At 59.1% G+C, this 24,059-nt stretch overlaps 1 protein-coding gene across 1 annotated transcript in view; it reads left to right on the top strand.

The window, feature by feature from the left end:
• Nucleotides 1-2,058: 2,058 nt before the first annotated feature.
• LOC122380946 (ribosomal protein S6 kinase delta-1-like) overlaps nucleotides 2,059-24,059 on the top strand; it is a 35,437-nt gene continuing 13,436 nt past the window's right edge. The window contains exons 1-11 of the mRNA XM_043364598.1: nucleotides 2,059-2,258; nucleotides 2,498-2,655; nucleotides 11,649-11,760; nucleotides 12,491-12,787; nucleotides 13,206-13,631; nucleotides 13,954-14,062; nucleotides 16,588-16,691; nucleotides 19,607-19,747; nucleotides 20,026-20,162; nucleotides 20,742-21,303; nucleotides 21,454-21,581. Coding sequence (XP_043220533.1) covers nucleotides 2,154-2,258; nucleotides 2,498-2,655; nucleotides 11,649-11,760; nucleotides 12,491-12,787; nucleotides 13,206-13,631; nucleotides 13,954-14,062; nucleotides 16,588-16,691; nucleotides 19,607-19,747; nucleotides 20,026-20,162; nucleotides 20,742-21,303; nucleotides 21,454-21,581 — 2,279 coding nt within the window. The 5' untranslated portion in view covers nucleotides 2,059-2,153. The remainder of the gene's footprint in view (nucleotides 2,259-2,497; nucleotides 2,656-11,648; nucleotides 11,761-12,490; nucleotides 12,788-13,205; nucleotides 13,632-13,953; nucleotides 14,063-16,587; nucleotides 16,692-19,606; nucleotides 19,748-20,025; nucleotides 20,163-20,741; nucleotides 21,304-21,453; nucleotides 21,582-24,059) is intronic.

Below are 24,059 nucleotides of genomic sequence, written 5' to 3'. Positions count from 1 at the left end.
ATAGCACCACTTTTTTGTCCGTACAAAGGCGATTTTACGGATATTTTACGAGTCTAGGGGGCTTTACGGGCCTTAAACGTCAATGCAACGGGGACCGTTTTGGTGAAAGTTTCTCGGCTGGTGGTGGGGCACCTGTGTGCCGATTTTGAACGAAATCGGGGGGGACCCCCCATTGACCCGAAATTTTGATTTTCCCGTAAAAACTTTCCTATGGGGAAAAAGTGGAATTTTCCTGCAGGACTGTGTCTGGGTAAACGAGAGCTTTCGATTGATACCCATTTTTACCCTAGCGCCCCGTTTTTGGCCGTACAAGGGCGAATTTACGGATTTTTTACGAGTTTACGGGGCTTTAAGGGCCTTAAACGTCAATGCAACGGGGACCGTTTTGGGGAAAGTTTCTCGGCTGGTGGTGGGGCACCTGTGTGCCGATTTTGAACGAAATCGGGGGGGGGGACCCCCCATTGACCCAAAATTTTGATTTTCCCGTAAAAACTTTCCTATGGGAAAAAAGTGGAATTTTCCTGCAGGACTGTGTCTGGGTAAACGAGAGCTTTCGATTGATACCCATTTTTACCATAGACCCACTTTTTTGTCCGTACAAAGGCGATTTTACGGATATTTTACGAGTCTAGGGGGCTTTACGGGCCTTAAACGTCAATGCAACGGGACCGTTTTGGGGGAAGTTTCTCGGCTGGTTGTGGGGCACCTGTGTGCCGATTTTGAACGAAATCGGGGGGACCCCCCATTGACCCGAAATTTTGATTTTCCCGTAAAAACTTTCCTATGGGGAAAAAGTGGAATTTTCCTGCAGGACTGTGTCTGGGTAAACGAGAGCTTTCGATTGATACCCATTTTTACCCTAGCGCCCCGTTGTTGGCCGTACAAGGGCGAATTTACGGATTTTTTACGAGTTTACGGGGCTTTAAGGGCCTTAAACGTCAATGCAACGGGGACCGTTTTGGGGAAAGTTTCTCGGCTGGTGGTGGGGCACCTGTGTGCCGATTTTGAACGAAATCGGGGGGACCCCCCATTGACCAGAAATTTTGATTTTCCCGTAAAAACTTTCCTATGGGAAAAAAGTGGAATTTTCCTGCAGGACTGTGTCTGGGTAAACGAGAGCTTTTGATTGATACCCATTTTTACCCTAGCGCCCCGTTTTTGGCCGTACAAGGGCGAATTTACGGATTTTTTACGAGTTTACGGGGCTCTAAGGGCCTTAAACGTCAATGCAACGGGGACCGTTTTGGGGAAAGTTTCTCGGCTGGTGGTGGGGCACCTGTGTGCCGATTTTGAACGAAATCGGGGGGGACCCCCCATTGACCCAAAATTTTGATTTTCCCGTAAAAACTTTCCTATGGGAAAAAAGTGGAATTTTCCTGCAGGACTGTGTCTGGGTAAACGAGAGCTTTCGATTGATACCCATTTTTACCATAGCACCACTTTTTTGTCCGTACAAAGGCGATTTTACGGATATTTTACGAGTCTAGGGGGCTTTACGGGCCTTAAACGTCAATGCAACGGGGACCGTTTTGGTGAAAGTTTCTCGGCTGGTGGTGGGGCACCTGTGTGCCGATTTTGAACGAAATCGGGGGGGACCCCCCATTGACCCGAAATTTTGATTTTCCCGTAAAAACTTTCCTATGGGGAAAAAGTGGAATTTTCCTGCAGGACTGTGTCTGGGTAAACGAGAGCTTTCGATTGATACCCATTTTTACCTCTTTGTGACGTCATTTCTAGGGGAAAATGGGTCATAAAGGTTTCCCTCTACCGGGGCCTTTTTTCCCCCTACCGAATCTGTGCTGTGCTGAATCTGTGCTGAATCTGTGCCAACTTCCGATGAGTTTTGCCGGCAGCTCGGCAAAATAAAATGTTTACAAACAGGCATATATTGACGAAAACGGCGCAGTAAGTCTGACACCGCGTTCGATGTCTCTCGGACGGCGAAGATTCTACGCCGTCCGGCCAATCACGTTTCATAACCGCAGCCGAGCCCCCGCTGACCTTGGACGGGATTGGCTGGACGGTAAAGAATCTTTGCCGTCCGGGAGACGCAGCGGGGCCACTATCATTTGCTTTGAGTTATGCTCCTTTACTATATGTGACCTTTTCATTTTTCTCCATTTTTTGTTTGTTTCAGGAACTGAAGTGAGACAATGAGCAGAACAAATGCCAAAAATGACGGATGGGTTCGAATATTTGAGGTGCCCTGTTTTGAGAGGCATGCCAAAGGCTACACAGTTTATAAAATCGTGTCCAGAGTAAGTTAATCCATTTTCCAGTTAGTTTACCGCATATCAATCAGTATACATGCTAATAGCTATTGCGATATAATTGCCTCAGACTGCATCCCTTTAAATGTTCTACAATCATTTTGCATTTCAGTATTTGTGCGCGCGTGCATGCGTGCGTTGGCAAATGTGTCTAGAGTTGGACAGTAGACATGTGAAATCAGCATTTTTCATTTTTGTCAGTTGCGGCTACCTGCCTATGCTGCCAGGTGTTTCCCTGCCAGTGTCCAGAAGCCTCGACTCAGGTCACTGTCTGGAAGAGATTCAGCGAATTCAAGAAGCTGCATGCAGAGATGAGCTCTTTGCATGCTGCACTCTACTTGAAAGGCACCTTTCCTCCCCTCTCGAGGACCAGCTACTTCAATAGGTATGTGCTGCAACCATAGGTACAGCCCTCAGCAGACTGCGTGGTAGCTATTCTTTTTCGACAAAACCGGTAATAACTCAAAGATTATGTTATCAGTCGGTCGGAAATCACTGCAAATAGACCAGTCTGCAAAACATGCCAGGGAGCTCAACAAGATTTTCGGGGCAGACAAAATCCTGCCCCGAATCAGAATGCTGAGTCCAGGGGCAGCCCAATTCCTGCCCCTAATGATGCAAATAATGTAACAATATAATGATGTAGGAAGCAGTGAGAAGCTGAGAAAATCACTTCTGTGTCAATTTTTTAACTTCTGCACCAGATTTTCCTGTTTCTGCCCCAATCTTCCTGAAACCTGCCCCTATTTCTGCCCCAACCTGTGGTGTCTGCCAGTGGCGCAGCCAGAACTCTGGCGACGGGGGTGAGAGACGTTCGCCATGGGTCCCCCAGCAAAGTGGGCCCCCCTCAACCTAATGGGGGCCCCTTACCAACAACGAAAATTCAGATCATTGTCCTGATCATTACCAGCCAAATCGGGGAAAAGGACAAATATCTCTTGATCTGAAGAGGCACGTAAAAAACAACAGCATATTTACAGAAACACGACCATTCTGCCCATATTTGACAGACAGCGTGCAATTGATGGCCAGCGGCCACTCAAATGTTCGGGCTAGGTCAAAAAGCTTTTAAAAAAGCTCAACATCAGTTTTTCGACTATTACTTTTGATATATGTAGGACGAGGTAGAGTAATGAAATTGTCTTGAAGGTGTTAGATCATACATACGGATGAGTTGATGACCATCATGAACTTCTCAAGTAGGTAAGGGCATGACCTTGATCTGCGGTCACATTTTGAAGTTGAACTTTTTATGTGCAATCATAGGTGTTAACATTCGATGCATGTTAACGAGAGAATGATGACAAAGTAAATGTCTCATAATTTTTCTCACCAAAGTTCTTGCAAAAGTTTTTAGCAAAACTATTTTGGTAAAATGCGACTATTTAGATGGTTTTGCCCTCTGCTCTGTAGCCAAACCATTGATATGAGGCATTGAGGTCAAATCTTAAAAGCGACAGCGTTTTGAAAGGCCTATCGAATGAGTTGTTCCGCGAAGCTCTAGCTCTTTGGTTCACGAGTTATACGGTTATTTGTGAAAATATAAAAACTAGAATTTATTCGTCGTAATCTTGTCTTTGTGTTTATCATTATTTTATCATAATTTCATCTTCGATGACCTCAGCGATGACCTAATCGAAAAATGACCTCTACGATTCTGAAGCATCCTACAGCTATCTGTTGCTTTTCTCGTCTTTCTAGCCTTCTTAAATTATGATCGGGTCGACGGGTTTGGCCGATACGCCCCCCCCCCCCGTCCATGGCTGATTGCACGCGTTAGAGAGCTATCGAACCCACTTGCAGCGCGCTATAGCTTTATATGTCCTCGAGTGTCGAAATAGGCGAAACTTTTCCTTCGATGAACATGATGACGTGGGCTTTGGTCTGAACTGCAACATGACTGAAGTAATTTCTCCATGATTTTCGACGCTCTTTAGAAAGCCGTCTACCGCCGCACTTGTCGCTACGTGACCCTGGAGTCAGGTTAGAAGGGAATATTCAAACACCCCTCAGGGGCGTAAAACTGGAAAGCCTGGGGCATCTGGGTCAACCTGGGTCATCATGTATATCATTCGATGCGTCTTGACGAGCTGAACACAATGAGACCATCCACGCGTCTGTATCTTGTTCCTGTACGGAGTTATTGGCCAAAAACCTTTGGTGACCTTTGATGACGTCACATGACCTCACAGCTGCCCAACAGCAAAACAGACCTCAAGGTAGTGAAGGTTGATCGTATATGAAGTCATGTATGGTATATGGGGCCATTCCGACCCGTTTTAGTGGTAAAAACAGGGAGTTGATTTTTCCCCCATTGACTTATAACGGGGAGGTCGCGAAATTGACCTGACCTTAGGTCACCGATATCAAAATTCCGAGATATACAAATTGTAGCTACTAATGACCTAACAACATCCTGCGACTTTCAAAGGCCTCCGACATCTACTGTAGCTCTGGCACGGTGACAAAGTTGCAAAAAAGTGACTTGAGGTTGGGTCATTCAAAGTGACCTGGTGACCTGACCTTGAAAGGTAGGAGGTTCAAACTTGCACACCATGTGTGAAATTGATAAGGGAATAGTCATACCAAATTTCGCGGCGCTACGCGCCGCGGTTTTCCCGCTATTCGCGAAAAACCTCAGGGGGGCGGATATCCGCCCCCCCCGTCGGTGCGCGGGTTAAAATGTCGCCAGTCAAAGCCATCCGTTGAAATTGGTAAAACCGCACATTATGTTAGCGGTGGGCTGTACCATGATAACCGATAACGACGTACGTTCCACCACATAAGAGGTCGTTTTTTTTTTTATAAATTTAGTCCGAACCTTTTGATAGGAAGGATTCACAAGGACAGAGCCACCGCTAAGCGAAGCTTGTTGCGGTGACCCTGCCCTCTACCCTCCGATCACGCAATTCCGGTTCTATGGCAGAATTTGGAGTCCAAAGTTTAACGTGCGCACATAACTAGCCGCGCAGTGCGCACGGCCGACCCCCTCACTGACTTCGCCTGGCTACGGCCTGCCACTAACCGCAACCATACCTGTCAGGATGCCCATAAATGTCAAGCGCCCGTCACGCTTCGAACCCGGACTGTTATAACCGGGAACGCGTCCTCTCACCACGCGGAGTCCAACGCTCTACCAACTGAGCTACGGGACCGGCGTTTGTACGTTTCATCGTTTGTCGTTTGTAGGTACTAACAATAAACCTGACAGGAGTCTTCAACACAATTTATATAAAATATGCTGCAGTAAGACCCGCAGTCGCATGTAATCCGTCGTTTGCCACCTGGTGTGTTTGCTTTAGCCTGTATGTACCCCTAGCCTGAATTGGCGTTTTTACAGCCGACATTGCGGGTGGGGGGGTGGGGGTGACATGATTGGCCTCTTGTTTGGTACATGGGACGAATGAAAAAACACAGTTACAGGTGACGCAGGTTAATGAAAATTTCGTCACATGTTTTGCCACTATTTATGTGTGTAGACCAAGTTTTGAAGTTCTAGTAGGTACTTTGTTTCGTTTTTAGGGCCCGTCAAGGTGAACAAGAGGTGAACCCGTTCAGTGCTATGGGAGAAAATCGAGAACCAAAGTGTTATAAAGTATTTCGATTTTAATGCATATCTTCATCTGAAATGAAAAAGGACAAGAGATTGAACTTATTGGTTGAAATGTGGTCCATCATATGGCACTGTTACAGTTTGAGCTGCTGATATCGAGCAAGGCTGGAACAGCGCCCAAGATGAGCAACTTAAAAAGAAAAACCCCGTAGAATGTGACAAAATCTTCTGACTGACTGAAAAAAAAACTGACTTCATCTGTGATTGGGGGAATACCCCGTTGATGATTAACAAATAAACAAGACAAAACAAAATCTGAAAACACTGACCCTGCCCTGCCCTGCCCTGGCTGAAAAGCACATTCGATAGCTTTTTCACAGGCCGCTTTCTGAGTATTGATCGCAGATTTTACCTCAGGTCCACGGTTTAGCAGCTCCAGTGGCCGTATTCACAGGTAGGAGTAACTGGTAACGGCCTTTTTTGTGCCCGTATTCACAATCGACAGTACCTCTGATGGTCGCCCGGCACCACGCAGACGGCACCTGCCACCTGGCCTGCGTGGTGCCGTCTGCGTGGCGCCGGGCGACCATCAGAGGTAAACGTCGATTGTGAATTCGGCCACAAAAATAACCCGTTGCCCGTTACTCCTACCCCTACCCTTAACCCGTGATTGTGAATACGGCCGCAGAGGTCTAAAATGATAAAAATAGTAATTTTTACAGTTTTTTTTTCGGTAATAACTTTTGATTCCAGAGAGACACGACATTACTTTTGCCAGCATCGTGCTCCTTTCGTCGAGGCGCGTCGAATGAACTATAGGTTGACCTCGGAGTCATTTTGAAAATTTGACCGTAGTTCAAGGTCATGACTGATGTCGATCCTGCCCTGGTGATCTCTTGAGAGGCGAGCTGCGGCCTGTAGACTGTATTGGAGCGCGTCCGAAAGCACACCGACCCCACCATGCCAGCAACACACGACATCGACCTCACACACACGCACATACAACGAACAAGCAATCAGTTGCCGCTTACACACCTGGTCACGTGATCGGCCTGCCCTGCGGCGGCAGGCCGGACGGCCCGGGCCCTGTTTCACCGCCCGACGCTGCGCGCGCTGCAGCGCTGGGAGCTGAGGCGTACCCCTGACGTCACTCGAATGACGTTGCGTGCGATCCGTTAGCTTATGATGAATCGCTTTTGGAACAGAGGTCCTAAGGAACCAAGTACAGAGAGAACAGAGGTTTGAGTGCGAATGCTGCTATCGTGCTGATGGTGCTGGCGCTTGGGTGCTAGCGTTTTGCGATGACGTCATAGCATAGCGTCAGAGGAAAGTTTGTTGATATTGCCATGGAAACCCAACGCGCCGACGCGCGCAGCGCACTGCAGCGCTCCGCCGTGAAACAGGGCCCCGGCCGCGGACCGCACGGCTCGGCTGCGGCCCGCACCGCGACCCGACAGGGGCAGGATAGGATACTGTGCCGCCGCACCGACTGGGCCAGCTCACAACAACCCGGTTTACATAGCATATTTGACGAGGCTCTAGCTCGTAAATTTGGCGATAATTTCGATGCAGTGGTCTTCAAATATTTAGAGGGGATCATTTTGTAAATTGTTCAGCACCATTGGCATCTTTTGCAACATCACGGACGGAGATATAAGCTTGCAACAAACCCTATGTAAACGCATCTAACAATGACGTGACCGGAAAGGGTCATGCTGCATGTCGGTCGATCCGTATGGTCGAGCTGAACACATCTGACGTGTTTTGACCGCTCTAGCATGTCTCTATCAAAAGTGGAACTAAAAACTGCTGCTGAACTTTCTTGACTTAAGATGGCCTCAGGGGCACACAGGGGGGTCACGGGTGCAATTTTCCGATTCGGTGTGTCATATTTACCTATGAACGATGTTTGAGGGTGCTCAGAACGACTTTCGTCCAAAAGAGGCGCATTTTAATTTTTTTCCCATTGACGTATAATGTATAATGTATAATGAGGCTGCAAAATTGACCTGACCTTAGGTCACATATATATCAAAATTTTAAGGTAAACAGTTATACATACTGTTACTCTTATCAATCGCTGAAAGTTTCAAAGTGATTTTTCAGCCGGTGTGGCTACAGCGAGCCTTCGAATTTTTTTCTGTGGTAAGGTCACTTGACGTGACCTGGTGACCTGACCTTGAACGACCCAGGTTTGAAATTTTCACAACATGTGCAGAAAAGATGTATGAACAGGTGTACCGAAAACGGAGGCGCTGGATGTTGCCGTTTTTTAGATATTCACGAAAAACGAGGGGAGTGACCCCCAAGCAAGGCGCGGGCTTATTATGTTTCACCAGATGTCTAGACATCTGGCAAACTAGTCAGACAACTAGCGTTAAGTCACATGTGGAATGATGTCTGAGATGTAGGTACTAGATTAGCATCAGGCAAGCTGCGAGTGGTGGTGCTGTCTGGCCGTGTGAGCCACCCCTGTCCGCCCCGTCACCACAGTCGGCTCGGCCCACTGCCGCCCCTGTCCGCCCCGTCACCACAGTCGGCTCGGCCCGCTGCCGCCCCTGTCCGCCCCGTTACCACAGTCGGCTCGGCCCACTGCCGCCCCTGTCCGCCCCGTCACCACAGTCGGCTGCCGCCCCTGTCCGCCCCGTCACCACAGTCGGCTCGGCCCACTGCCGCCCCTGTCCGCCCCGTCACCACAGTCGGCTCGGCCCACTGCCGCCCCTGTCCGCCCCGTCACCACAGTCGGCTCGGCCCACTGCCGCCCCTGTCCGCCCCGTCACCACAGTCGGCTCGGCCCGCTGCCGCCCCTGTCCGCCCCGTCACCACAGTCGGCTCGGCCCACTGCCGCCCCTGTCCGCCCCGTCACCACAGTCTGCTGGGCTCGCTGCCGCCCCTGTCCGCCCCGTCACCACAGTCGGCTCGGCCCACTGCCGCCCCTGTCCGCCCCGTCACCACAGTCGGCTCGGCCCGCTGCCGCCCCGTCACCACAGTCGGCTCGGCCCACTGCCGCCCCTGTCCGCCCAGTCACCACAGTCGGCTCGGCCCACTGCCGCCCCTGTCCGCCCCGTCACCACAGTCGGCTCGGCCCACTGCCGCCCCTGTCCGCCCCGTCACCACAGTCGGCTCGGCCCACTGCCGCCCCTGTCCGCCCAGTCACCACAGTCGGCTGCCGCCCCTGTCCGCCCCGTCACCATAGTCGGCTCGGCCCACTGCCGCCCCTGTCCGCCCCGTCACCACAGTCGGGTCGGCCCGCTGCCGCCCCGTCACCACAGTCGGCTCGGCCCACTGCCGCCCCTGTCCGCCCCGTCACCATAGTCGGCTGCCGCCCCTGTCCGCCCCGTCACCACAGTCGGCTCGGCCCACTGCCGCCCCTGTCCGCCCCGTCACCACAGTCTGCTGGGCTCGCTGCCGCCCCTGTCCGCCCCGTCACCACAGTCGGCTCGGCCCACTGCCGCCCCTGTCCGCCCCGTCACCACAGTCGGCTCGGCCCGCTGCCGCCCCGTCACCACAGTCGGCTCGGCCCACTGCCGCCCCTGTCCGCCCAGTCACCACAGTCGGCTGCCGCCCCTGTCCGCCCCGTCACCACAGTCGGCTCGGCCCACTGCCGCCCCTGTCCGCCCCGTCACCACAGTCGGCTCGGCCCGCTGCCGCCCCGTCACCACAGTCGGCTCGGCCCACTGCCGCCCCTGTCCGCCCCGTCACCATAGTCGGCTGCCGCCCCTGTCCGCCCCGTCACCACAGTCGGCTCGGCCCACTGCCGCCCCTGTCCGCCCCGTCACCACAGTCGGCTCGGTCCACTGCCGCCCCTGTCCGCCCCGTTACCACAGTCGGCTCGGCCCACTGCCGCCCCTGTCCGCCCCGTCACCACAGTCGGCTCGGCCCACTGCCGCCCCTGTCCGCCCCTGTCCGCCCCGTCACCACAGTCGGCTCGGCCCACTGCCGCCCCTGTCCGCCCCGTCACCACAGTCGGCTCGGCCCACTGCCGCCCCTGTCCGACCCGTCACCACAGTCGGCTCGGCCCACTGCCGCCCCTGTCCGCCCCGTCACCACAGTCGGCTCGGCCCACTGCCGCCCCTGTCCGCCCCGTGACCACAGTCGGCTCGGCCCACTGCCGCCCCTGTCCGCCCCGTGACCACAGTCGGCTCGGCCCACTGCCGCCCCTGTCCGCCCCGTCACCACAGTCGGCTCGGCCTACTGCCGCCCCTGTCCGCCCAGTCACCACAGTCGGCTAGGCCTACTGCCGCCCCTGTCCGCCCCTGTCCGCCCCGTCACCACAGTCGGCTCGGCCCACTGCCGCCCCGTCACCACAGTCGGCTCGGCCCACTGCCGGCCCTGTCCGCCCCGTCACCACAGTCGGCTCGGCCCACTGCCGCCCCTGTCCGCCCCGTCACCACAGTCGGCTCGGCCCACTGCCGCCCCTGTCCGCCCCGTCACCACAGTCGGCTCGGCCCACTGCCGCCCCTGTCCGCCCCGTCACCACAGTCGGCTCGGCCCACTGCCGCCCCTGTCCGCCCCGTCACCACAGTCGGCTCGGCCCACTGCCGCCCCGTCACCACAGTCGGCTCGGCCCACTGCCGCCCCTGTCCGCCCCGTCACCACAGTCGGCTCGGCCCACTGCCGCCCCTGTCCGCCCCGTTACCACAGTCGGCTCGGCCCACTGCCGCCCCTGTCCGCCCCGTCACCACAGTCGGCTCGGCCCACTGCCGCCCCTGTCCGCCCCGTCACCACAGTCGGCTCGGCCCACTGCCGCCCCTGTCCGCCCCGTCACCACAGTCGGCTCGGCCCACTGCCGCCCCTGTCCGCCCTGTCACCACAGTCGGCTCGGCCCACTGCCGCCCCTGTCCGCCCTGTCACCACAGTCGGCTCGGCCCACTGCCGCCCCTGTCCGCCCCGTCACCACAGTCGGCTCGGTCCACTGCCGCCCCTGTCCGCCCCGTTACCACAGTCGGCTCGGCCCACTGCCGCCCCTGTCCGCCCCGTCACCACAGTCGGCTCGGCCCACTGCCGCCCCGTCACCACAGTCGGCTCGGCCCACTGCCGCCCCTGTCCGCCCCGTCACCACAGTCGGCTCGGTCCACTGCCGCCCCTGTCCGCCCCGTTACCACAGTCGGCTCGGCCCACTGCCGCCCCTGTCCGCCCCGTCACCACAGTCGGCTCGGCCCACTGCCGCCCCTGTCCGCCCCGTCACCACAGTCGGCTCGGCCCGCTGCCGCCCCTGTCCGCCCCGTCACCACAGTCGGCTCGGCCCACTGCCGCCCCTGTCCGCCCCGTCACCATAGTCGGCTGCCGCCCCTGTCCGCCCCGTCACCACAGTCGGCTCGGCCCACTGCCGCCCCGTCACCACAGTCGGCTCGGCCCACTGCCGCCCCTGTCCGCCCCGTCACCACAGTCGGCTCGGCCCACTGCCGCCCCTGTCCGCCCCGTCACCACAGTCGGCTCGGCCCACTGCCGCCCCTGTCCGCCCCTGTCCGCCCCGTCACCACAGTCGGCTCGGCCCGCTGCCGCCCCTGTCCGCCCCGTCACCACAGTCGGCTCGGCCCACTGCCGCCCCTGTCCGCCCCTGTCCGCCCCGTCACCACAGTCGGCTCGGCCCACTGCCGCCCCTGTCCGCCCCGTCACCACAGTCGGCTCGGCCCACTGCCGCCCCTGTCCGACCCGTCACCACAGTCGGCTCGGCCCACTGCCGCCCCTGTCCGCCCCGTCACCACAGTCGGCTCGGCCCACTGCCGCCCCGTCACCACAGTCGGCTCGGCCCTCTGCCGCCCCTGTCCGGCCGGCGACCCGTCACTACTGGGCGGTCACCGTAGTGGGCTCCTTCCGCGCAGGTTCGAGTCGGCCGTACTGGAGGAGCGCCGCGCCGCCATCCGCGCCGCGCTCCAGTTCGTGGCCCTGCACCCGCCGCTCTTCACCAGCGCGCCATTCTCCCGGTTCTTTGAGGTGAGTATCCCCCCCCCTTGATACCCTGCCGCTGTCCGATATACTCTGTCGGCTGTGCCGGTATCCCGCCGGCAGATCAGCTGTGGCCGCTATACTTCTCACTCAGCCGGCCTAATGTAACGACTGGTAACGTAAGTCTGAGTTTGCGCTGCGGTGAGACCGCTGAATGGTCTTCTGAGCAGGTTAGCGCCCTCGAGCGCCCCCCCCCCCCTCCCCTGCCGGCGGGCCACAGTCCCTCGCCCACAGTCAGACCGGGACATGGTCCCTCCCGTGCAGTCAGACTGGCCCAAGGTCATTGTAGCCTACCAGCCTCCCAACATCACCCAGCATTCTGTCTGTCCTGCCCTGTCTTCCTGCCCCCGCTCTAACCTGTGCTGCGCACTCTGTCCTGCCCTCGCCCGCTCTAACCTGTGCTGCCCCCCCCCCCCGCTCTAACCTGTGCTGCCCCCCCCCCCGCTCTAACCTGTGCTGCGCGCTCTGTCCTGTGCTGCCCCCCGCTCTAACCTGTGCTGCCCCCCGCTCTAACCTGTGCCCCCCGCTCTAACCTGTGCTGCCCGCTCTAACCTGTGCTGCCCGCTCTTGCCTGTGCTGCCCGCTCTAACCTGTGCTGCCCCCGCTCTGTCCTGCCCTCGCCCGCTCTGACCTGTGCTGCCCCCCCCGCTCTAACCTGTGCTGCGCGCTCTGTCCTTAACAGCCCTCGCCCGCTCTGACCTGTCTCCGGTCGCCGCAGGACGGCGACTGCCGGACGGTGAACGAGACGGACCGTCTGCCGCCGGCGCTGAGCCCGCAGCCCTCGCTGACGGACAGCGACCTCAGCGCGCCGCTGACGGACAGCGACGTCACCAGGGCGGCGGCCGGTGACGGCAGCTCGCCGCCAGCCGACGGGGACGGCAGCGCGCCGGCGGCCGACGGCCTGGGCGGCCTGGACCCGCTGCTGCCGGCGGCGGCCGGCTCCGCGGGCGGTCCCAGCAACCTGCAGCTGCTCAGCGAACCGGCGCAGCCTGACCTGCTGTCCCACCTGAACACGGTACGGGCCGGCTGGCTGTCCCACCTGACCACGGTACGGGCCGGCCGGCTGTCCCACCTGAACACGGTACGGGCCGGCCGGCTGTCCCACCGACCTGCCCTCCCAGTTCAGCCCGGCACGGTCAGCGGTGCCTCTTCGTGCTCGTAGATAAGGAGCCTGAAACTGACAGCGATTGCCTATGCCATGAGTGGCTGACTGCGATCATTGAGTCTGACCTGGTGCTATGAGGAGTGCATGTGTAGGCGCTTTTTATTGCTGAAGGATAACTGGTGGGTTTGCTATATGCGATGTGTGGTGTTTTGTTATCTACATGGGAGTGTTTTTCAATGTTTTTAACGCCCGTTGGGGCAGGACTTGCCGTGCATCCGAGTCTGAGCGGTGATCCCGGTCCGAGCATAGTCCGCCGCCCTGCCCGCAGGTACCCTCGCCGCCGAGCGGGGAGCCCAGTCTGGACACGCTGAGTGACGGGGAAGGCGAGCTGCCCGACCTCTCTGCAGACGAGTGGCCGGCCGGCCCCGGCCCCGGCCCCCGACCGGCCACCGACCTCGGCCTGGCCGCCCTGACGCTGGACGGCGCTCCCGAGCCTCCCGAGCTGCCGGAGGTGCCTGTGGGCACACCGCCGTCACCGCCGGCGTCGCTGCCGGCCCCGCCCGGGGAGCGCCCGCCGACCCCGCCCGGGGAGCGCCCGCCCGCCCCGGCGCCCGGAGCGGACCCCGGGCAGGCCCAGCCGCACACTCCTGCCCCCGCCGCGGCCCCGGGCCGTGCTCCGCCGTCCCCGGCCAGGGGAGTGGCTGAGCCGCCGGCCGGGCCGGGCCCGCCCGACGCCGGCGACTACCTGCTCACGGTGAGGCAGCGCTCAGTCGACGGACCGATGTCTGAGCTGACCGACACTGGCCGGGCCGGCAGTGTCCGTCTTAGAATGCTTACCTTCTAGGTCAGGTCATAATGGTCCCCTGCCAGGCCGACTGTGTTTGTAATTTGTATGCGCGTGTGTGCCCGAAGAGTGTATTACATCTTAGCTTCAGTTCCCGATTAACCCCGGCACTCGGCAGCTTATTATATCACATTCCATGTTCCAATAACACCTGAGTTATGATATAAACAGAACAAGAGGAGGTCGTGTCAGTTGTGCGCCGAGCGGTGACTCGGAGCCCGTGTGCCGGCAGGCGGCGGAGGCCATCAGCCGCGCGCAGCAGGCGGAGTCCCAGTGTCAGTGGGGCCTGGCGTTCGCCTGCTACCAGGACGGCATCGGCGCACTCATCAACGGCGTGCAGGGTACGTCCTCCCTCGCGCCGGGCCGGGCGCGCAGGGTACGTCCACTCCTCCCTCGCGCCGGGCCGGGCGTGCAGGGTACGTCCACTCCTCCCTCGCGCCGAGCCGGGCGTGCAGGGTACGTCCTCTCTCTGGTCGGGCAGGGTGTGCACTGTGCAGGGCATGTCTGCTGGCCGGCCGGGCAGGTCGTGCAGGGTATGTCCGCTGGCGGGCCGGTCGGGGTGTGCAGGGTATGGCTGCCAGCCGCGGACCGGGTCGGTCGTGAAGGGTATGACTGCTGGCGGGCCGGGCGGGGTGTGCACTGTGCAGGGTATGGCTGCTGGCGGGCCGGGCGGGGTGTGCAGGGTATGGCTGCTGGCGGGCCGGGCGGGGTGTGCAGGGTATGGCTGCCAGCCGCGGACCGAGCCGGTCGTGCAGGGTATGTCCGCGGCTGGCGGGCCGGGCAGGGTGTGCGGGGTATGTCCTCCCTCTCTGGTCAAGCAGGCTGTGGCGTGTGCAGGGTATATCCGCTGGCGGGCCGGTCGGGGTGTGCAGGGCATGTCTGCTGGCCGGCCGGGCAGGGTGTGCAGGGTATATATTCTGCTGGTGGGCCGGGTCGGTGACTTGTGCGCAGGGTACCTATGTCCGCTGGCGGGCCGGGCGGGGTGTGCAGGGTATGGCTGCTGGCCGGCCGGGCAGGGTGTGCACTGTGCAGGGCATGTCTGCTGGCGGGCCGGGCAGGGTGTGCAGGGCATGTCTGCTGGCCGGCCGGGCGGGGTGTGCAGGGTATGTCTGCTGGCGGGCCGGGCAGGGTGTGCAGGGTATGTCCGCTGGCGGGCCGGGCGGGGTGTGCACTGTGCAGGGTATGGCTGCCAGCCGCGGACCGAGCAGGTCGTGGTATGTCTGCCTGCAGGCCGGTCGGACTGTTCGCATTTGCAGCCGCTGCCATCGCCGAAGATGTCACGGTCTTGGAGCGCCTACGGTAGCGCTCCTGTGTCTTATTGTGTAACTGCTGTAATGCTGTATTTTGTGGCAGTTTGAGTGGGCATCAGTGTCATTGATTGCTGCTTATTGATTGTTGTTTATCACTTGTTGCTGATGCTTGCGTGTCGTCTGCTATTGCTGTTGTTCTTAGCCCTCCCGGCTACCGCCGAAGCGGCAGCGTAGCCTATAGTCGGCTCTTGTGGACCGCGTAGTCGACGGCCAAGGCCGCCACCACATTGTCACGTTGAACGCCATGGAGCTGGCTATCTACAGCCTCCTCTCTGGTGGCGGCTCGGACCGGGGCGGGGGCGCGGTCCCCCGTGACGGTGCGGTACCAGCCAGCTGGCCAGTCCGCCTGCCACCTCCTCCTGGTGGACCGCGCAACGACCCGCATGAGGGTGCGGACGTCGACCGGGGTTGTCTGCTCGCCCTCTCGTTACCGGCGAGTCCACAGTGGGCTGGGACCCATTGTAGTGTAGCTGTATGATGCTGCCGTCGACCGTCAGGCGCCGGAGCTGGGCCCACAGCCTGGCGCCCAGTGTCGAGGTCTGGGCCCAGTTCATATAGAGCCCCTTTGCTGCTAAGGGACACTTATTGGAAAGGGGGGCCCGACAGACGGGTTCATACAGCCTCCCTTACACACCGGCACCAATGTTACCAAAAGTGTCCCTTTAAAAAGTGGCACTTTGCAATGGTGACACTTGCCGACTGGCTTTTCTATATGGACTGAGCCCTGGGCCGCAGCGGCTCCAACCAGGAGCAGCAGGGCCGCCTTTGAATCGAGACAGGCAACTTTTGGCTCTCCTCTGCAGCTCGGTGGCCGCCTCCAGTGCCGCCAGCAACGCGGTGAGCTCCGCGCGGGTGCTGGAGCAGAAGTTGCCCGCCGGCACCCGTACCTCCCATTCGTCTCCGTTGGGTGGGCGGAGCAGGCCGCCTCCGCCATCGTTCTCCACGCCGCCCTCCGCCGAGCCGTCCGATCAGACCCATACGGCCTCGGGCGGGAGCTCTCGGATGCGCTCCTCTGCCGCGGCACGGCGGGTCTCTGCAGCTGCCGCGCGGCTGGCTCGCGGACCGAGGTGGAATTGGATGGCAGTACTGTCGGTCCACGGCGGCAGGGAGTGATGGAGGCGGGCCTCTACTTGGACGTCTCGGGCCCCTGCCGCTGATAGCGCAGCGCGCCCCACCCCTCGCCAACCCTCGGTGGTACGAAGTCGGCGGGGGACGGCCGCTTCGCCCACTGTTCTCACTTCTCAGTGGTTCGCCCTCCGGGAGGGACGCGGCGAGGCCCACCGCTCGGGACTGAGGCAGTCAGTCGGCACGGGTCCAGATGTTTGCAGTTTGCGGCCACAGCAGCTGGTGCCAGGCCGTGTCCGACGTCCGTGTACCGACGCCGGCCTGTCCACTGGTCTGTCTGACAATGGCCTGTCCACTGATCTGTCTGACAATGGCCTGTCCACTGATCTGCCTGACAATGGTCTGTCCACTGTTCTGTGAGTTCTGTCTGACTGGTCTGTCTGACTGGTCTGTCCACTGCGGCCTTACAACCCCGCCCCTTCTGTGTCCAGGTGACCCGAGCGCCGAGCGGCGTGAGGCCGTACGACGAAAAACGGCGCTGTACATCGGCAGGGCCGAGCAGCTGGCCGCTCTCTGCCGGGACGAGCCGGACCAGGTGGGCCGCTGACCAGTGGGACAGCTGGTGGGACGCTGACCAGTGGGACAGCTGGTGGGACGCTGACCAGTGAGACAGCTGGTGGGACGCTGACCAGTGGGATGGTCGGGGGATGTTCTGGCGTAACTTGCCTCACGGCGCTGGGGAGACTATGTAAATGGGACAGTCGGTCCGGAGCGGCGCTCTCGGTGGGACAAATGCGACAGTCGGTTCGGAGTGGCGCTCTCGGTGGGACACCCAGTGGGACGGAGGGACAGCTGGCGGGACACTGTATAGGAGGCAGCCGGTCGGTGGGGAGTGGCGCTCTCGGTGGGACAGACACTGTATAGGAGGCAGCCGGTCGGTGGGGAGTGGCGCCCTCGGTGGGACAAATGGGACAGTCGGTTCGGAGTGGCGCCCTCGGTGGGACACCCAGTGGGACGGAGGGACAGCTGGCGGGACACTGTATAGGAGGCAGCCGGTCGGTGGGGAGTGGCGCCGATCTGTGGGCGGCCTGACACGCCGCTGCGCCGCCATTACATTAGCTCGGCGTTACGCTTGAGGGGAACGGCGACCAAGTGGTATTTTTATTATACATATGATATTTTATTAACGTCTGCTTGGGTGAAACAGGGTGCTGCCACCGCGTGATTAGTACTGATGTTTGTGCCAAGACTGTTCAGTTCATGTTTGCTGTTTGCATTATTGCTTATAAACTGTCGTAGGAACTTCGACCACAAGCTTGAAGCGGAATTATAGGCTATAATCCTTATATAAATGCTATCGACTATTTACTGTTTGCATTAACTTGTCTTGTGAGGAACAAGGCATGCTGTTCTCTGCTATCAAATATTTCATGCTGCATAAACTAAAGTCTTGTTGATCATATCCTCGCACGCATGACTGGTCAGTAGCCGAACGGACACGACTCTTCTGACGTCTGTACTTCTGATGCTTTTCAGCGTTAACTTGCTGTGTTCACTTTGAATATTGGTCTGGTGTCCGCCTCTTGCCTGTTTGCTGTATGTCCGCCAATACATCTGTTCTCTGCTTAATGCCTTGCTCTGTTTTAAGCCACACGCGCTGTGCCCCCCCCCCCCCCATTCGTCACCGCTTCCATGCTTTCTCGGTATGCGTATGCTATAGTTCTTCTATCGCTGCTTTTTCTGGCAGTTCCGTCCCGCCATGTGTAGCAGATAGGGGCGCGGGTGGCGGTGCTCTGTGGGCGCCGGTGCTGTGGAACTCCCCCGCTCTAGCATCCAGTCACCCTGCAGTCGCTGTTACCTAGCTGCCGATCCCGGCCCTGGAACCCGCAGCCGGGCCGCCCGGCAGCTGCCGATCCCGGCCCTGGAACCCGCAGCCGGGCCGCCCGGCGCTGCCGAGGCGCCCGCGGGCGGCCCGCGTCTGTCCGGTGGACGGTGGGCGCCTCTGTCCGGCCCGCTGTGTGTGGTGGGCGCCTCTGTCCGGCCCGCTGTGTGTGGTGGGCGCGTCTGTCCGGCCCGCTGTGTGTGGTGGGCGCGTCTGTCCTCTGTGTGGGGTGGGCGCGTCTGTCCTCTGTGTGTGGTGGGCGCGTCTGTCCGCTGTGTGTGGTGGGCGCGTCTGTCCGCTGTGTGTGGTGGGCGCGTCTGTCCGGCCCGCTGTGTGTGGTGGGCGCGTCTGTCCGGCCCGCTGTATGTGGTGGGCGCGTCTGTCCGGCCCGCTGTATGTGGTGGGCGCGTCTGTCCGGCCCGCTGTGTGTGGTGGGCGCGTCTGTCCGCTGTGTGTGGTGGGCGCGTCTGTCCGGCCCGCTGTGTGTGGTGGGCGCGTCTGTCCTCTGTGTGGGGTGGGCGCGTCTGTCCTCTGTGTGTGGTGGGCGCGTCTGTCCGGCCCGCTGTGTGTGGTGGGCGCGTCTGTCCGGCCCGCTGTGTGTGGTGGGCGCGTCTGTCCGCTGTGTGTGGTGGGCGCGTCTGTCCGCTGTGTGTGGTGGGCGCGTCTGTCCGGCCCGCTGTGTGTGGTGGGCGCGTCTGTCCGCTGTGTGTGGTGGGCGTGTCTGTCCGCTGTGTGTGGTGGGTGCGTCTGTCCACTGTGTGTAGTGGGCGCGTCTGTCCGCTGTGTGTGGTGGGCGCGTCTGTCCGCTGTGTGTGGTGGGCGCGTCTGTCCGCTGTGTGTGGTGGGCGTGTCTGTCCGCTGTGTGTGGTGGGCGCGTCTGTCCGCTGTGTGTGGTGGGCGCGTCTGTCCGGCCCGCTTTGTGTGGTGGGCGCGTCTGTCAGTCCGCTGTGTGTGGTGGGCGCGTATGTCCGCTGTGTGTGGTGGGCGCGTCTGTCCGGCCCGCTGTGTGTGGTGGGCGCGTCTGTCCGCTGTGTGTGGTGGGCGCCTCTGTCCGCTGTGGGTGGTGGGCGCCTCTGTCCGGCCCGCTGTGTGTGGTGAGCGCCTATGTCCGGCTTGCTGTGTGTGGTGGGCGCGTCTGTCTGCTGTGTGTGGTGGGCGCGTCTGTCCGCTGTGTGTGGAGGGCGCGTCTGTCCGCTGTGCGTGGTGGGCGCCTCTGTCCGCTGTGGGTGGTGGGCGCGTCTGTCCGGCCCGCTGTGTGTGGTGGGCGCGTCTGTCCGCTGTGTGTGGTGGGCGCGTCTGTCCGCTGTGCGTGGTGGGCGCCTCTGTCCGCTGTGGGTGGTGGGCGCCTCTGTCCGGCCCGCTGTGTGTGGTGAGCGCCTATGTCCGGCCTGCTGTGTGTGGTGGGCGCGTCCGCTGTGTGGGGTGGGCGCGTCTGTCCGCTGTGTGTATTGGGCGCGTCTGCCCGCTGTGTGTGGTGGGCGCGTATGTCCGCTGTGTGTGGTGGGCGCGTCTGTCCGGCCCGCTGTGTGTGGTGGGCGCGTCTGTCCGCTGTGTGTATTGGGCGCGTCTGCCCGCTGTGTGTGGTGGGCGCGTCACCGGGCCGCCGTGTCCGTGTCCGTGTGTTCTAGCTGCGCCGGCGCCGCCTCAGTGGCCTCTGTGTTGAAGGTGGCCGCCACCTGGAGCGATACAAAGTGCTCGGGCTCGCCGCCGGCGGACATCTGATGGTGGCCGACCGGCGCGCCGGGTCGCAGCAGCGCCTCCTGGTCAAGGTGAGGGCGGGGACAGCAGGCGCACCGCCCGCGGACGGGACGGGAGGGTGGTCCGCATACCCGGCCGTGGCGCCGGGCGACCTGGGACGGAGGGAGACGCGAACGGACGAATGGAAGGCGAACAGACCTTACCGGCCGGGACCATCTCGCGGAAGGATATCCATGCACCTGTTTCGCTGCCTGAAATAATGCCTAAGAAAATAATGTGTGCTCGTATGTGGCTTGAAATTGGTTTTCAGAACTGATGGTATCCACGTGTGGCCCGCCGGTGTCGGCAGGTGGTGGTAAAGTGCGCCTGCTCGCCGGACTTGGCACGCGCGGCCACCGTGCTCCCGGAGCGTGTGCCGCATATGGTGCAGCTGCACCGACTGGTCGAGACGGACACGGCATACTACCTGGTGCTTGAGTACCTCCCGTACGTACCACCTTACGCCCGGGTACCTACCTACTATAGTACCCACCGTCCCAGTACCTCCTGTCCCAGTACCCCCGTCCCAGTACCCCCGTCCCAGTACCCCCGTCCCAGTACCTCCCGTCCCAGTACCCCCGTCCCAGTACCTCCCGTCCCAGTACCTCTCGTTCCAGTACCCCCGTCCCAGTACCTCCCGTTCCAGTGCCTCGTGGGTGCCACCACCCTCCGACGCCCGCCTTCTCAGCCCTCAAACACCGGAGCCGCCGGACGGCTGGAGTCGGGCTCCAGGCAGGCCCAATAGTTGTGTGTGTGTGTTTTGTGTGTTTTTTTAAGGTTGTGTTGTCTGGTGCTGGGGAGAACATCAAATCCAAGATTCTTACAGATCAAATCTAAACTGCTTTCATGATTACACGTTTTTGGGAATGCAGATCAGACGCAATCGGCAGCATCAATGTACCTTCACATGTTTTCACTTGCAATGACTACCGATGGTTTAAAAGCGTTGCGTTGCGCTGCTCAGTTTTGGAGGCCGCCGCGGCACAGAGTAGGCGATTGACAGGTACCTGTGCCGTCCGTTCGCAGGCATGGTCGACTGTTCGACTCGCTGGCTGGGCTGACCCAGGCGGCGACCGAGGCAACCGCGTCCCCGGACCTGCCGGCGGAGCTGGAGCCGGCCGGCCCCGCCTCAGCGGGCGAGTCGCTGCCAGACCCGGCGCACCCGACAGACCCGGCAGACCCAGCAGACCCGGCGCACCCGACAGACCCGGCAGACCCGGCAGACCCGGCGCACCTGGCTGACCCGGCGCACCCGCCAGACCCGGCGCCCGAGCCGGAGCCGGCGCACCCGCCAGACCCGGCGGCCGAGCCGGAGCCGGCGCACCCGGCGGCAGACGCCATGAGCTCCAGCTACCTGCAGCTGTTTGAGGAGTTTGCGGCGTCGGCGCGCCGCTCAGGCTCCGTGTCGCTGGCGCGCAACCTCAGCTGCCCGGAGCCGGTGCCGGGGGCAGCGGAGTCGGAGCCGGAGCCGGAGCCGGCGGCGGAGGGCTCGCCGGACCGGCTGCTGAGCCGCTCCCAGCAGCTGCTGTCGGCCGTGGAGCGGACCCTGCGAGACACGGGCCGCCGCCAGCGGGACCCGCCGCCGCCGGCCAGTGGCGCCGTGTCGGACCGCGGCGCCCCGCCCCCGGGCGGAGCGGCCGGGGAGCCGGACGGCGGCGGGCGCCCCTGTGCCGCCGCCGCGCGGCGCCGGCCCACCCTGGACGAGCAGTGGTGGAGCCGCGGCGGCGGGGACGAGGCCGCGCCGCCGGAGCCGGAGCCGGAGCGGGCGGCGGCGCCGGCGCGGCCGTCGGCCGACCAGCTGCGCCTGTGGACGGCGCAGCTGGTGGTGACGCTGGAGCGACTCCACCAGCAGGGCGTCGTCTGCAGGTAGGTCAGCTGGCTGCCCTCGGGCGGTGGCCGCTCCAGTGTTCTAAAATCGGATTTCAGTTCGGTGTGCCGTAAAGAAAAACATAACCCAGGGATGAGAAAAAAAAGGAGGAAATAACAATAGGGTGCTGCAAAAGTTTTGATACCTTACGAACCGTCCCCTTCCTGCAGTAAAAATAATACAGCAGAATTTAGGTCAGCTGAGTTGTTCCCTAGCCTTGTGTCCTTGGTACTCCAGATATAAGAAAGAAGCCACTGGCACCACCGCTGAGTTCTGGCAGACCGCTGCTGATCGGGAGCACCATTCTCAATGAGAGTGCTGTCTGACCTGCGAGGAAGAACGGAGCCCGTGGTGGCCGTCCTGCAGTGTTCCATTTTTTGGGAATTCTGGGTGGAAAATCACACCTAATGGGCAAAATATTTTCATCCCCAAAACCAGGTAAATTGGAATTCTTTCATCTTTGAAAAATGCTCAACGCATGCTCAACAATTAACAGCCAGATTACCAGATACACCTAGCAGCGCCATATAGACAGAACTTACAGGTTTGCTCCATAATACGCAATTTCCATGAAAAAAGATGCTAAATCAAGACACAAACCCAACAACTCACCCTGACTGACAACGAAAGAAAATAACCTTGCACACTTCCAGCTGTTAATAACAAATATGCGTTGAATGACCTTGATCACCTCAACTGTTTGTAAAAACCAGGCTTGTGTTCTGAATAAATGCTTTTGGATATTCATAACAACTATGATTGGTGGTTTGCTGCCAACGCAAAACGGAAGAGCCGCTGCTTGCGCAAATTAAACACTACCTCTGCAATTCGCTTTTGACTAAGTTACGCAGGATACGCCTACAAAATTTTCATCTTTGGACCCGCAGTCAGCTGGGCACACCCTGCGCACACCCTAGGGATGAATTTAAAACTTGGTGGGCTATAACTTGTTTCATATACAAAATAGGGTTATAAGACCGATACCAATTTATTCTACATTCATTTCTGATCCTGTTGTATCAATTTCACCACAAATTATGTCCGTCAATGGCTTCTAGAAGACTTTAAAGCTCGATGCGTCGGGCCTGGCAGAGGTCCAAGATGAGAAAAGCCACCCTGCGCACACCCTAGGGATAAATTTAAAACTCCGCGGTCTCTGGCTGGTTTCATAGGTAAAATAATGTTTTGAGACCGATACCAATTTATTCTGCGTTTATTTCTGATCCTATCGCAACAATTTCGCCACAAATTATGTCCGTCAATGGCTTCTAGATGACTTTAAAGCTCGAGGCGTCGCGCCTGGTAGAGGTCCAAGATGAGAAAAGCCACCCTGGGCACACCCTAGGGATGAATCTAAAACTCCGCGGGCTCTGGCTGGTTTCATAGGCAAAATAATGTTTTGAGACCGATACTTATTTATTCTGCGTTCTTTTCTGATCATATTATATCAATTTCACAACAAATTATTAACGTTATTAGTTTTTAGATGTCTTTAAAACTCGAGGCGTCGGGTCGGGCAGGGGTTCAAGATGGCTGATACGCCACCCTGGCACACCCTAGGGATGAATATGAAACTCTGTGGCCTCTGGCAGGTTTCATACGCGAAATGAGGTTATAAGACCGGTAATGAGGTATTTTACGTTAATTTCTCATGCTTTTGCAATAATCTTACTGCCAATTATTCATTTCAATTAGTTTCTAGAGGTTTTTAATTAACACGAAGCGTTCGGCCGAGGGAAAGCCAAGATGAGTGAAAGGATACCTTGGCACACCTCTAGGGATAAATTTAAGATACGGTATTCCCATATCTGCCCCATACATATTCTGAAGATGGTAGATTGGATTAAGAAGGCTCTAGCTTTTTTATAAATTATCCCTCGCCCGTATGGGGGTGGGGGATCGAACGAACCACCCCCTCGTTTTTTTTTCGAGAATAACTCGCGAAAAAGCGGCCGATCGCGACGAAACTTTCAGGACCCTCGAGTCAATTAATTGGACACCTACTCTGAAAATCTCATATTCCTGACCCAAATGACCTTTGACCTATGACCTATTTCTTGAGGCTATGTTTGGCCGGAATCGCGATTCGGCGTATGTCGGCTCGTACTATGTCCTGATGTCCTGATCAGCGACGCCCTCCGTTCCGTTGCAGTTGCTCTGATCAGTGATCACTGATGCCCTCCGTTCTGTTGCGGGTGCTCTGATCACTGATCACTGATCAGTGACGCTCTCTCACTCAGCACTTACCACGTGACATGATACGTAGCTACCGCTCCGTTTCGGTGGCCGGCCATGAGGTCGGTGGCATCCTTTTATCATTTTTTTTTTGCGCCCGTTCCGTTCCGATACGGATGCCCTGGTTAGTTGCACACTTTTTATTGCGATGTTGCGTATTATGCTGCGCAGTGCACATCGTTCCGTTTGGGGTGCCCTAATCAGTGACCCTTTTTCTAGTCTCATCTAGTGCACCGTTCCTT

This window comes from Amphibalanus amphitrite, unplaced genomic scaffold, assembly GCF_019059575.1.
Source record: "Amphibalanus amphitrite isolate SeventyFive unplaced genomic scaffold, NRLGWU_Aamphi_draft 000010F_arrow, whole genome shotgun sequence".
NCBI lineage: Eukaryota > Metazoa > Arthropoda > Thecostraca > Balanomorpha > Balanidae > Amphibalanus > Amphibalanus amphitrite.
Note: the sequence above shows the minus strand (reverse complement) of the source record. Positions and strands in the feature narration are given on the sequence as shown.